The 14,537-nt window shown below is 43.2% G+C and overlaps 1 protein-coding gene across 1 annotated transcript in view; it reads right to left on the bottom strand.

Annotated features, from left to right (window-relative positions):
* Window positions 1-14,537, bottom strand: part of LOC117444184 (phospholipid phosphatase-related protein type 1-like) — a gene marked incomplete at its 3' end in the record, with an annotated part of 78,974 nt that overhangs the window by 19,864 nt on the left and 44,573 nt on the right. Inside the window, exon 2 of the mRNA XM_034079843.1 lies at window positions 14,042-14,230. Within this exon, the coding sequence (XP_033935734.1) occupies window positions 14,042-14,230 (189 nt within the window). The remainder of the gene's footprint in view (window positions 1-14,041; window positions 14,231-14,537) is intronic.

The following is a 14,537-nucleotide window of genomic DNA, read 5'->3' as shown; positions in this document are numbered from 1 at the left end:
GCTTTATTGGGGGGGTCTGGGGGGGTCCGAAAACCAGGCAGTATCTGGTGTGAGGGGTAGGGTTAGGGTAATGTTGTGAATCGAGTGGCCTGTGTTCGTCGTCCATTACATACGCCTGCCCATACCATAACCCCACCACCATCATGGGCCACTCGATTCACAACATTACCCTAACCCTACCCCTACCCCTACCCCTCACACCAGATACTGACTGGTTTTCGGAACCCCCCAGACCCCCCCAATAAAGCAAAACTGCACGTTTCAGAGTGGCCTTTTATTGTGGCCAGCCTAAGGCACACCTGTGCAATAATCATGCTGTCTAATCAGCATCTTGATATGCCACGCCTGTGAGGTGGGATGGATTCTCTCGGCAAAGGAGAAGTGCTCACTATCACAGATCTTTCAGATTTGTGAACAATATTTGAGAGAAATAGAGTTATTTTGTGTATATACAAAATGTTTTAGATCTTTGAGTTCATCTCATGAAAGATGGGAGCAAAAACAAAAGTGTTGTGTTTATATTTTTGTTCAGTATAGTTAACAAAGTGGTGCAGGAAGCCGGCCGGTTCCCTCGTCTTGAAATCAATGGTTTCTTGATTGAGTTTTTGGTTAAAAGCCTGACATAAATAAGGTGTGTGGTCAACACAAGCTGAAGAGATTTAAATGTTCTACGACATCAAATCATCAGTAAATACCTCACTGGTGATAGTCTTAAGCTTCAATGTGTCTTAAAAAAGTGGTGGTTTCTAACAAGTGTCTAATCTAAACGTCATCAGGCCAAAAATGAGCCGCCTTAAACTGTGGTGACGTGAAGTCATGTGACCGTGCTGTAGTTCCTTCATAGCCTAATGTTAGCTTTTTCACTCCTGGCTATTGCATTTACGCTTCAACTGTTACAATGTTAATGTTAATGTATGGGGGTTAATACGTGAGCCGAACCAAACGTCTTAGTATCATCAAAGTTTTGTTTGCCGCAGAGATTATTTCCTGCAATTTTCCAGATTTCATTGGAGGAATAACGTTGCTTTTATGTGAAAGTAGCCCCAGTGATGCTAACATCTGGGTGTGCCTGCAAAAATACGCCATTACGGCACCGCTTTATAACTACCGGGATAAATAAAGTATTCTGGTTCTGAGCGTGTCGGTCTGAAATGGGAGAAGGAGAATTGGAAAGTAGTCAAAGCTTCAGTCACACAGAGAGAGAGAAAGGAAGGAAGGCATTGATCCATGGCTGTGCGCTTGGGCATGAATGTGAGAGTGTTGTGCCGGGTTGATATGAGGTCACGGTTCAGTCCCCTGACATCCTGCTGAGGACGCTGACAGGACACCTCTGTGACCGGAATATGTCTGAGGTTAAAGACAGGACAACTACAAAAAATACAGGATCTTCTTTTAGCTTTTACTGCCGAACGTTCCTGGTGAATTACTGGATTTCCACCACTAACGCAAGACCTGAGCATTCTGATATTTTATTACGGACTAGGGCTGAACGATTAATCGATTTTAAGATTTAAGATTATTTCCCCAAATCGTTCAGCCCTAGTTGAAGACCTTGAAGTAACGCAAGTAACAAAATAATTCCGTCCTTAGTAAGTTTAATTACTGCTGTTATCAACACTAAGGCATTACAGACAATTATAGAACGGACAAGTCAAATCAAGCAATCTGATTGGTTCTTAGCCGTGATATACTGAGCGTATACCACGGGTAGAATTGTAAGTTACTTTTCACAAATCGTGCAGCCCTATTACGGACTACATTATACATTAAAATGCCCAAAGATAAAACTATAAAGAACGACAAATAAGGAAGTTAAATGTTAACGTTCGGTGGAGAAAAGACTTGTCATAAGGCTAGTTGGTATACAAGCAGAGATGGGGTCGTTACTAAAAAAAGTAATATATTACTTTGCTTCGTTACTCTGTACGTAAAGTAACTCGTTACTTTACTTGTTAATTTACTCGTTACTTTACTCGCAGGGCCGCCCCTCCCTACAGGCAGATCGCGCTGACTGCGGAGGGTGCTTCATTTTGCGGAGGAAGCCTAATCTGAAGCGCAAATGCGGCGCAAATGTTACGCAAATATAAATGGCAGAAATCCCTCTCGTCTGTCAAAGGGAGAATCTAGTAATTATTTATGCTAGTAGGCTAACTGTAGCGTGATTACTGATTTTATAAAAGTAACGAAGTAACGCGTGTCGGGCAATGTTAGTAACTGTAGTGTGATTACTGAATTATAAAAGTAACCTGTTACATTACTCTGTTACCGACAAAAGTAATATTACTACAGTAACGTGTTACACCCAACTCTGTATACAAGTATAGCAATTAGGCTAACCGCTAACATGTAGCACAAGCCAGCAACGATGAAAAGCAAGTGTCGCCAGTTTATTAAGTTATTTTACAGACTGAATTATTATTGTTGTTTATTTCAAATTCCCAAAGTACAACCTGTATTAATGAGGCTATCCTTTAAGCGAAAGTCATTTTTTTATACTCGTTATTCTCCAGTAACTCTGTATTTTCATGCAGCTAGTTAGCTTAGCTTAGCACAGAGACTGGAAAGAAGGGGAAACAGATCGGTTTGCCAAATCATTAAAACATTAAGAATCTTAAATAAGTTAAAATGGCTCATAGTTGAGTTTATATTCTTAAAGATTTAGTAGAGGTATAACTTGTGACATGCCATATTTCAGGCTGACTAATTTGAGCTTGCAATAGTGTTTAAACTGCACTGCTTTAATGTTTCTCCTAGAACTGAACTGGGTGAGTCAGAACAAAGCAGAACACATACTTCTATTATGTATGTACTAAGATAAGCATGCAGTCCTCACTGTGTCTGCCTTTCATCTCAGTACGACTTCAGTCACATAAAATACTTCCTGCTCCTTTTCCTCAGAGGGAGGAGAGCGGGAAGTGAGACAGAGGAACAGAAATGTGATGTTCACGGTTCACAGAAGACGTGTTAATTGGAAGGTAAGACAAGAGCAGGTGTGAAGAGAGGTCGGCGGAGGAGAGAAATGAAGCGCACGGAGCATCAGAGGAGGTGTTGATGAGAGTGGAGGCCATCTTGGGAAATCCAGAGGTGGTGGACAACATGAGGAAAGTGCTTTCACATTGAAGTTGGGTGAACACTGCAGCTTTTTAACCCAAACATATATGAGGATAGCATTGCATATGGAAGGTGGTGAATATAAAAGGCAAAAAGGTCAGTGTGGATGAGATGTGAGGAAGGTCGTGCAAAGAGAGGACACACAGCCGAGGTTACGAGAGGAAACCAAACAGATCAAAGGAGGGATTTACGGAGGAGCGTGAACACACATTTGTCGGATTGGATCTATGCTAGATAAGTTAATTCGTCCTAGATTGAACTGGTTTACAAGCTCCTTTAGTTTAGCTTCCAAGATGCACTTAAGATGAACTCAAGTGTGCTTTAGTGCAGACTTGCTGCAGCAGTTGTTACAGATCTGACTGTATTCAAGCAGCAATATTCTTTTACTGGAAATAGGTTTTATTAAAGTCATTTCTTAGGTTTTCTTTCAATGCAAACTTGTGTGAAAAGCCATTACGGGTTAGGTACATCTATCATGTTGTAATGACAAGGTTTCCATCACAATCTATCGCTTATCTTAAAGGTCCCACGTCACGGCCATTTCTACTGATCATAATTCCATTGTTGAGGTCGACTAGAATAGATTTACATTGTGCAATTTTCCAAACTCACATTGGTTGAAGCTTTTAAGTCCCGCCTAAAAACCCACCTCTTTTCCCTCGCTTACCAGTCAGTCTGAGCTGTGTCATACCTATTTGTATGCTTTCACTGTCTGTCCATATCCTTTATGTGCCGTGTATTTATTCTTATGTGTGCTTTTTTTATCTATTCGTGTAATATTATATTTTATTATAATGTTATGTTCATTATGAAGCACTTTGGCAAACCCTCTGTTTTTAAACTGTGCTATATAAAGAAAGTGGATTGGATTGGATTGGTTTCTCATACAGCATCTCTGTATAGTATCCACTCTCTCTTGCCCCCCCCCCCCCCCCTCCCTGTGAGCCCAGTGTGCTCTGATTGGTCGGGACGTTGCGAGGCTCGTTGCTGCGAGGAGCGGACAGGTTCCCGGGTCGGCGATGCAGCGAGAACAAGCGAAACTCATCCTGAGCACACACACACTCACAGCCGAAGTAAAAACAATAAGTGTGGCTTGATATTGAGAAAGAAAAAGGTTTATAACGCTGTGAGTCAATGGGTCTGCGGAGAGCATTCCTCCACCATCCCAACTCGTCTATCTCCAGCGTTCAGGGAGCTCCATGCAAGTCAATGGGACTCCCTGCTAGTTAGCCAAGGGGTCCTGGTGTGTGAGGGGCTCCAAGGATTGGTCCATTTCGGCCAATCCGGTCATTAGTTGTTGATGTGGGTGTTCACACGTCACAGAACCAGGAAGCAAACAATGGAAAAGGAGAAATCCCCAACGAGGCGTTCTGGGGCAGCAGACAGGTCTTCTCTGTGTTAGAGCTGTACTCGCTACAGGATGTACTTTGAGGGTTTGACTCTGCAGATCGTTCACATGCAGAGAAAGCTACATCACACACAAGGGGACGGGTGATAACCAGAGAAGCATGACATGGGACCTTTAACCACATTTTAAGAAAATAGGAACTGAACATTTTGAATAAATGCTTGTTTGCATTAATATATGAATAAATGGTGATTATTATGAGTTAGTTCATCAAGATAAGCAGCAAGTGGTGCCGTGCCGCTGCAGGCCACGAGGGAAGAATACTGTTCATGTGAATGACTTTCTGAATATGGCTGTTGCACTTTGTAGCATTTTGCTTTTTCTCATCAGCCAAGATTTCAAACTTAAAGGTGGGGTAGGTAAGTTTGAGAAACCGGCTCGAGATCGCTAGAATTTGAAAATACACAACCGGAGAAAATCTGCCACTTCCTTCCAGAGCCCCTCCTCCAACACACAGGAACGCGCACATGACCAATGAGGGCACGAGATAAGTTTGTGCCCCGATGGAAGGCTGACAGGCAGGTAGACCAACCAGCCGGCCCGGCTAAACGGATTGGTTGTACTTCTTACAGTATTACGGCTTCTACAGATGACATTTTTTTATGGATTTGTTGTCAAAGCACTTCAGATATTCATTGCTATCGGGATGTTAAAAGCATTCCATGGAATATAACAACAAGTGTATCTCGAGTCGGTTTCTAAAACTTACCTACCCCACCTTTAAAGTGAAACCAAAATCAATCAACCACATTAGAAGCTACTTCTGTTGTCCTCTGGCCGAAGTCATGGTAACATGGCTTATAAAGGATGTCACCATTATCATCACAACAGAAGCACGCTAACAGGAAACACATACTACACACGTGACTGACAGAGGGAAGATGTCAGCTCCCTCTCTTCAGTCTCAGCTTGAGCTGAAACTTCTCAAGGTGATGGATGATTTTAATTAAATGTTGATGCCCAACTGGGATCTGTCTGAGAGTTAGTGTGCCCTCTTTGGGGCCTGCGGGACTCTGGCAAGGACCCACATATTAGTTTGATCGCTGATTACAAAGTGACTCCACCAGACAGGGTCCCCCTCCTTTGAGACCACATGTTATGCTCATGTTCAGGTCACATGTTAAGCTTTAGAGCTAATTATGTATTCACACAGTGCTCTGAGGTGAGTGACTTGCATTTCTAGCAAGACCAGAGACTGTCCTGAATGTTTTTGACCTGTTACACTTTGGTGTAACAAATACATTTAAAAGGTGATTTAAGGAGACATCTACAAATCTAAAAATGCCCTTATGCTGCGTTCACACCGGACGCGATGCGATGTTTGGGGGCGGCGCGATTACATTATATATATATATATATATCAGTATGTAGTGTCTCTACTTTAAAGAGTCCTCTCCTGCTGATGTTCAGGTGTATATCAGTATGTAGTGTCTCTACTTTAAAGAGTCCTCTCCTGATGATGTTCAGATGTATATCAGTATGTAGTGTATCCACTTTAAAGAGTCCTCTCCTGCTGATGTTCAGGTGTATATCAGTATGTAGTGTCTCTACTTTAAAGAGTCCTCTCCTGCTGATGTTCAGGTGTATATCAGTATGTAGTGTCTCTACTTTAAAGAGTCCTCTCCTGCTGATGTTCAGGTGTATATCAGTATGTAGTGTCTCTACTTTAAAGAGTCCTCTCCTGCTGGTGTTCAGGTGTATATCAGTATGTAGTGTCTCTACTTTAAAGAGTCCTCTCCTGCTGATGTTCAGGTGTATATCAGTATGTAGTGTCTCTACTTTAAAGAGTCCTCTCCTGCTGATGTTCAGGTGTATATCAGTATGTAGTGTCTCTACTTTAAAGAGTCCTCTCCTGATGATGTTCAGATGTATATCAGTATGTAGTGTATCCACTTTAAAGAGTCCTCTCCTGCTGATGTTCAGGTGTATATCAGTATGTAGTGTCTCTACTTTAAAGAGTCCTCTCCTGCTGATGTTCAGGTGTATATCAGTATGTAGTGTCTCTACTTTAAAGAGTCCTCTCCTGCTGATGTTCAGGTGTATATCAGTATGTAGTGTCTCTACTTTAAAGAGTCCTCTCCTGCTGATGTTCAGGTGTGTATCAGTATGTAGTGTCTCTACTTTAAAGAGTCCTCTCCTGCTGATGTTCAGGTTTGTATCAGTATGTAGTGTCTCTACTTTAAAGAGTCCTCTCCTGTTGATGTTCAGGTGTATATCAGTATGTAGTGTCTCTACTTTAAAGAGTCCTCTCCTGCTGATGTTCAGGTGTATATCAGTATGTAGTGTCTCTACTTTAAAGAGTCCTCTCCTGTTGATGTTCAGGTGTATATCAGTATGTAGTGTCTCTACTTTAAAGAGTCCTCTCCTGCTGATGTTCAGGTGTATATCAGTATGTAGTGTCTCTACTTTAAAGAGTCCTCTCCTGCTGATGTTCAGGTGTATATCAGTATGTAGTGTCTCTACTTTAAAGAGTCCTCTCCTGCTGATGTTCAGGTGTATATCAGTATGTAGTGTCTCTACTTTAAAGAGTCCTCTCCTGCTGGTGTTCAGGTGTATATCAGTATGTAGTGTCTCTACTTTAAAGAGTCCTCTCCTGTTGATGTTCAGGTGTATATCAGTATGTAGTGTCTCTACTTTAAAGAGTCCTCTCCTGCTGATGTTCAGGTGTATATCAGTATGTAGTGTCTCTACTTTAAAGAGTCCTCTCCTGCTGATGTTCAGGTGTATATCAGTATGTAGTGTCTCTACTTTAAAGAGTCCTCTCCTGCTGATGTTCAGGTGTATATCAGTATGTAGTGTCTCTACTTTAAAGAGTCCTCTCCTGCTGGTGTTCAGGTGTATATCAGTATGTAGTGTCTCTACTTTAAAGAGTCCTCTCCTGCTGATGTTCAGGTGTATATCAGTATGTAGTGTCTCTACTTTAAAGAGTCCTCTCCTGCTGATGTTCAGGTGTATATCAGTATGTAGTGTCTCTACTTTAAAGAGTCCTCTCCTGCTGATGTTCAGGTGTATATCAGTATGTAGTGTCTCTACTTTAAAGAGTCCTCTCCTGCTGATGTTCAGGTGTATATCAGTATGTAGTGTCTCTACTTTAAAGAGTCCTCTCCTGCTGGTGTTCAGGTGTATATCAGTATGTAGTGTCTCTACTTTAAAGAGTCCTCTCCTGCTGATGTTCAGGTGTATATCAGTATGTAGTGTCTCTACTTTAAAGAGTCCTCTCCTGATGATGTTCAGATGTATATCAGTATGTAGTGTATCCACTTTAAAGAGTCCTCTCCTGCTGATGTTCAGGTGTATATCAGTATGTAGTGTCTCTACTTTAAAGAGTCCTCTCCTGCTGATGTTCAGGTGTATATCAGTATGTAGTGTCTCTACTTTAAAGAGTCCTCTCCTGCTGATGTTCAGGTGTATATCAGTATGTAGTGTCTCTACTTTAAAGAGTCCTCTCCTGCTGATGTTCAGGTGTATATCAGTATGTAGTGTCTCTACTTTAAAGAGTCCTCTCCTGCTGATGTTCAGGTGTATATCAGTATGTAGTGTCTCTACTTTAAAGAGTCCTCTCCTGCTGATGTTCAGGTGTATATCAGTATGTAGTGTCTCTACTTTAAAGAGTCCTCTCCTGCTGGTGTTCAGGTGTATATCAGTATGTAGTGTCTCTACTTTAAAGAGTCCTCTCCTGCTGATGTTCAGGTGTATATCAGTATGTAGTGTCTCTACTTTAAAGAGTCCTCTCCTGATGATGTTCAGATGTATATCAGTATGTAGTGTATCCACTTTAAAGAGTCCTCTCCTGCTGATGTTCAGGTGTATATCAGTATGTAGTGTCTCTACTTTAAAGAGTCCTCTCCTGCTGATGTTCAGGTGTATATCAGTATGTAGTGTCTCTACTTTAAAGAGTCCTCTCCTGCTGATGTTCAGGTGTATATCAGTATGTAGTGTCTCTACTTTAAAGAGTCCTCTCCTGCTGATGTTCAGGTGTATATCAGTATGTAGTGTCTCTACTTTAAAGAGTCCTCTCCTGCTGATGTTCAGGTGTATATCAGTATGTAGTGTCTCTACTTTAAAGAGTCCTCTCCTGCTGATGTTCAGGTGTATATCAGTATGTAGTGTCTCTACTTTAAAGAGTCCTCTCCTGCTGGTGTTCAGGTGTATATCAGTATGTAGTGTCTCTACTTTAAAGAGTCCTCTCCTGCTGATGTTCAGGTGTATATCAGTATGTAGTGTCTCTACTTTAAAGAGTCCTCTCCTGATGATGTTCAGATGTATATCAGTATGTAGTGTATCCACTTTAAAGAGTCCTCTCCTGCTGATGTTCAGGTGTATATCAGTATGTAGTGTCTCTACTTTAAAGAGTCCTCTCCTGCTGATGTTCAGGTGTATATCAGTATGTAGTATCTCTACTTTAAAGAGTCCTCTCCTGCTGATGTTCAGGTGTATATCAGTATGTAGTGTCTCTACTTTAAAGAGTCCTCTCCTGCTGATGTTCAGGTGTATATCAGTATGTAGTGTCTCTACTTTAAAGAGTCCTCTCCTGCTGATGTTCAGGTGTATATCAGTGTCTCTACTGTGACATGTCTCCCTACTTCAATGTTCAAAAAGCTATTTTTCTTGTACTGCCTTTTCACCCTCTGTCTGAAACCAGAGCCCAGTCTGCTCTGATTGGTTAGCTGGCCGGCTTTGTTTTGATTGGTCAACCACTTAGAGATGCCCCACTCCTTAGCCTATCACGTACAATGTGTTGGAGCGCTAGCAAATATAAGCGCGAGTGTTATAGTGATGTGACTTTGTTCAGGAAGTAAACAAAGTCCAGTGGAGGCTTTTCTAGAGGGAACACCGGGATGTTAGCCTTTGCAGACCCTTTACATGCACTAAAACCTTTATAAGACACTACAGGGAAAGGGAAAACCCTAAAAAGCATTATAGGGCCTCTTCAAACTTCTCTATAGCACCGAATACAGGCAGAGATGCACAAAGACTGGGTTGGCATGTCGAGAATCAAAAGACAGTCCTTTGTTCGAACTACAATAGGTGCTTTCACACCAAGTACTTTGCCGTACTTTGTTCATCAGCAGTCTTTAGTTCGCATTAACTAAGTACAGATTGCGTTCACATCGGAATAAGTTCCCTGAGGGAGGATTAGGAAAATGAAGCCGTTGACGTAATTTCTTCTTCCTCTGCTTTGGGTTTACTGGCAGGCCGCAAACCACGGCGTATACTGCCGCCCGAAGTCCCCGGACGGAAGTCCCCGGAGTTGGGGACTGGGGACTGGCCTTCCGAGTAAATCGCCAGAACGCCGACACCTCCTCATCTCCACCGCTCCCACGTTTTATTTTGTGTTGCCATAAGTTAGTCTCTCTCCGTTGGTGCACTGGGCTAATGCTAATGCTAATAATGCTAATGCGAGCAAATAAAATGGCAGCTTCACAAAACTTTTTGGGAGTTTTACGGGACGTGGTTTGCAATCCGCCCAGCCAATCAGAAATGGGAACATTTTCTTCCATGAAAGTACTTGGTGTGAACTCACATTTTCGGAACTATATCGGAACTACACTGGGAAAAGTACTCCGGTGTGAAAGGGACTAATGCTACTTGTTGCCGATTCAATTGTTTCAGTACATTTTAATCAGCTCACAATCAGTGCTCTGAACAATCGAGATACAAACTCAAAATGCAAGAATCCTGCAAACAGCTTTCAATAATCCAAACCATTGTAAGTGCTGCTGCATTTCAACCAAACCGTGTACAGAAGTGAGTTATTATTGGCCAACATGCAGTGGAAACAGGTGGATTTTCAGTCTATGACAAAAGGTCGGTAGATTTCAAGCTGCTCTGGATTTAATGGGGAGCTCATTCCACCATAGGAGCCACAAACCGGCTCCACCATGACAGATTTACTAGCATTTTTCTTTTTTTAAAGACACAACTGTTCGTATAAAATGTGGCCGTGCGGATATCTTATCACCAGACTGGGGCCATCACAAGGAGTTCCTGCAACACACACACACACACACACACACACACACACACACACACACACACACACACACACACACACACACACACACACACACACACACACACACACACACACACACACACACACGTCAGTGCAGGTTAGTCCAGACTAGTCGAGTTAGTCATGTGCTCTGACCCAAATCAACTTCTAAATTCATGTTCTCTCAGTTTTGGGCAGCTTTCAGGATCTGCTGGCTCCTGATTGGTGCAGATTAGTGCTAAAGAGTGCACCTGCTGTTTATATAAGCAATGTTACACAATACTGAAATGCTGGTGCAGGGTTTTAATGAGACTGAAAGACACCGTAACCCGGGTTATTGGGACGGGGGGGGGGGGGTCATCTGCATTACAGTAGATTACATTAGATTGAGCTGATGCTTTGAAGTGATGAACAATAAGTGCAATGAACCGGAGATACGAATGACCTTACAGCTTTAAATAAACCCTTTCAGGTACAGCGTCTATGTGTCTGTGTAGTGGTCAAGGTGGAGTGAACATAGATGTGTGTGTGTTTATATCACATGTTATTGTGTGGTGAAATTACACAAAGGGAATTGTTCCAGGCTTGATTTTGCACCTTTCACACAGCTCGAATTATGTTTAAACTTGAGAAATAACAGACGGATAGAAAGATTAGAGCTGTCTGTCATCACTAATCAACATCTTAAATGCTGTTGAGTGCATCCACTCACACGGGGTGCAGCTATATGTGGATACATAACAACTTCACTGCCGTATCAATGCCTCGTTTAGAGATACGAGTGTTATTAAAGCGGCTGGAATGATTGCAAAGCCCGAATCGATCCAAACCCAATTTAGAAAACAAGTTATTTGCTTGTCGTCTTCTGGACACAAACGACAAGGCAGGAATTCAAACTTCTTTCCGGCATCCTTTTGATCTTTTGTTTTGCCATTAAACCACAACCCGGAAACCAGTCAATTAGCGAAAGCACCGATTTTCAATTTTGTTTAAACATAGCATGAAACATTAATTTATTTTATCATTTGGTCTGCTGTAGCCTTTAACTAGTTGCATCGTGGTACAGCTGTCCCGCATTAGAAGGAAGTGTAACCTCCATCGTCTTCTCTCTGCAGACGGAGCTGTTGTTGTTTCCTGTCCGTGTGTCGGGTTGTTTCTCTGCGTTGCACGGACGCTGCAGGCTGGGTCTGTCTCCAGGTGTGTCGGGATGTAGGTCGGTGCCAGGTGCAACAGCTCACCAAACACACATCACACATACACACACCCCCTACACCCCCCGGTAAATCGCCCTTTTGTTGTGCTCATTGTCGAGATGTTTCCAGCATCATCTGCCGCCCCTCATTTTCACTCCGCCTTTCAACTTTTGCACTTTTCCTTTTCCATTGTTCCGTCTCTTTGGATCTTCTTCAGGCGGACCTTCTGCCTTTTTCTTTCTCTAATGACCTGCCTGCCCATTCCCATCACATCTCTGTGTGTCCTCTCCACACACACACACACACACACACACACACACACACACACACACACACACACACACACACACACACACACACACACACACACACACACACACACACACACGCACACACACACACACACACACACACACACACACACACACACACCTTTATGGCCAGGCTAGAGGGGGTTGAACGTCACGCAGCGTGCCAATCTGCTCACTATCTCAGCGTTGGAGAAAACACACTCCAACAATTACTCATCGCAAACTCAATCATACGAAGAATAAAGAAACTCACTCCCGGTGAAACTGTGGCTGAGGGGGCTGCGTTGTCTTCTACCAATAGGAAGGGTGGGGGTTCAATTCCAACGTACATAAACCCAAGTTCCCATGCCCAGTGCATTTCAGTGTGACTGAACAAGCGCCACCTGCAGTCCATTTAATGCAAACCTCAACTTTGAAAACATCTCACTTTCTATTGAAGCTGATTGGCTCGTTAATATGTACTACAGGAGAAAAGTACATTTACTAAAGTATTGTACTTTTTTTGACATATATTTCCCTACTATGGTATTTCAATGTAATGCTACTTACTATTACCTTACTTTTCGGACTATAAGCCGCAACTTTTTTCACAATTTTTTTTGTCCAGCTAACGGCCACTAGGGAACCTCCTAAATCTATGGATTTTACAGGTAAAATTAACCACCTTTAACGCTATGGGCTCTATGACCGGTCCGCGCCCGCCACCTCTAAGCGGCGGGCTCCAGCAGGAAAAGCTGGAGGCCGGAAAAGAGTGAGACAGGTAGCGCGCCAAAGTAAAAGTGGAACCGAGAGACAGAACGAGAGCAAGACATACGGACAATGTAGCTGCTGCGGCTCATATGCAGGTGCGCTTTATAGTCCGAGAAGTACGGTACTATACAAATATCATACTTTTTACTCCATTACATTTCATTTAAACTGTTTACATATAAAAACACCTGATATGGTGATAAGGTGTAATGCAGTGCTGTACTACTAATCTAAACAGTGTTTTAGTATTTACATTTAGTCCGCATTCACACACTCGAACACTAAGGGCCCGTCCACACAGCGGCGTGCGTTGGAGCTTCCCGGGGGGCGTGTCTGAAACTCGACCAATCACATGCATCTCCCGCCCCTGACACACAAGCAGCGGTTTGATGGGCTCGAGCTTGTACTGGCATACGATTCGATTGGCTGGCGCTTCTGCCGAGGCGTCAAAAGTTGAACATTGCTCAACTTTTGCAGCGAGCCACGCCAGCAAAGCTCCGCGTCGCTTCCCACAATGCAGTTCGGCGAAAAGTGACATCACCCCATTCAAAGGGAATGGTGAAGCTTTCAACACGCGCCGCCGTGTGGACGGGCCGTGACGCGCTCTGACATGTATAGAAACAGGATAATGAAATGAACATAATACTGTGAAAAGGTCCATTCTGCACAACGGGCACTTTTGATATTTGAAATGTATTTGAAACATTTATTTATTTTGTATTTAACCAGATAAAAGCATTAAGACAAAATCTCATTTGCAAAGCTGGCCTGGCGAAGAAGGCAGCAGCGTTACACAAACATATAAAATACAGAGAACTCAGAAAACAAAAGACGAAAAGTAGTCCCTACATTGCGCACATTAGGACAATAAGAAAGGTACTACTTTTTACTGCAAGATCAGCTGGTGGAAAGGACCTCAGACAGCTTCAACTTAAAACATGCTATTGAGACAAGTGTCCTCAGCTTGAGGCTTGATTGAAGGTCATTCCAAGACCAGGGACCGTAATGAAAGCCTCAGTCCGCACGGCAGGAACCTGGACCCGTAGGTTGTAATTTAGCTGATACTACTTCATTCGTATCATTCTGAAATCAGCCATTGTAAAGAACGAGTACTTTTTGTACTTTAAGAACATTTGAATGCAAATACTTTTGTACTTTTATTCAAGTAAAGTATTCAATCAACACTTGAACTTGTAGTATTTCACAGCCCCACTTGAAACTCTCTCTCCACCTTTTCTTCCACACTTGTTAAATACACACGGCCGACTCTTACCGTGACGGTGGGGATGGCCGTGACCAGCGAGTAGATGAGGAGGGGGGGGGTCTTGCTGCCGTCATCCGGCCCGGGGTAAGGCTTGGAGAAGGTCTTGTCGTAGCAGAAGAAGCCCTGGATGTGGACGGGGAAAGTGTCCGTGTACTCGAAGTAGTACGCCAGCAGCACCGTCCCAGCCATGATCACCAGCTGGAAGTAAAACATGATCCCTCCGTTAGGAAGTGAGGAGACGGGAGGTGGAGGAGGAGGAGGAGGAGGAGGAGGAGGAGGAGGAGGAGAGGGGAGAGTAGAGTCCCTGTTCCCCTCCACTGGGAGATGCATAGGAAACAGAGAGACAGAGAGAGAGAGACAGAGAGAGAGAGAGAGAGACCGGCAGGAGGAGGCTTCACTCCTTCAAAAAGAGGAATAAAAGAGGGAACCGCGGCACAGGCGGCAAAAACAAAGAGTTGCAGAGAGAGAGAGAGAGAGAGAGAGAGGGGGGGGAGAGAGAGATAGA

The sequence above is a fragment of the Pseudochaenichthys georgianus genome, unplaced genomic scaffold (genome assembly GCF_902827115.2).
Source record: "Pseudochaenichthys georgianus unplaced genomic scaffold, fPseGeo1.2 scaffold_744_arrow_ctg1, whole genome shotgun sequence".
Classification (NCBI taxonomy): Eukaryota; Metazoa; Chordata; class Actinopteri; order Perciformes; family Channichthyidae; genus Pseudochaenichthys; species Pseudochaenichthys georgianus.
The sequence above is the reverse complement of the archived record's forward strand: the minus strand, read 5'-3'. Positions and strand labels throughout refer to the sequence as shown.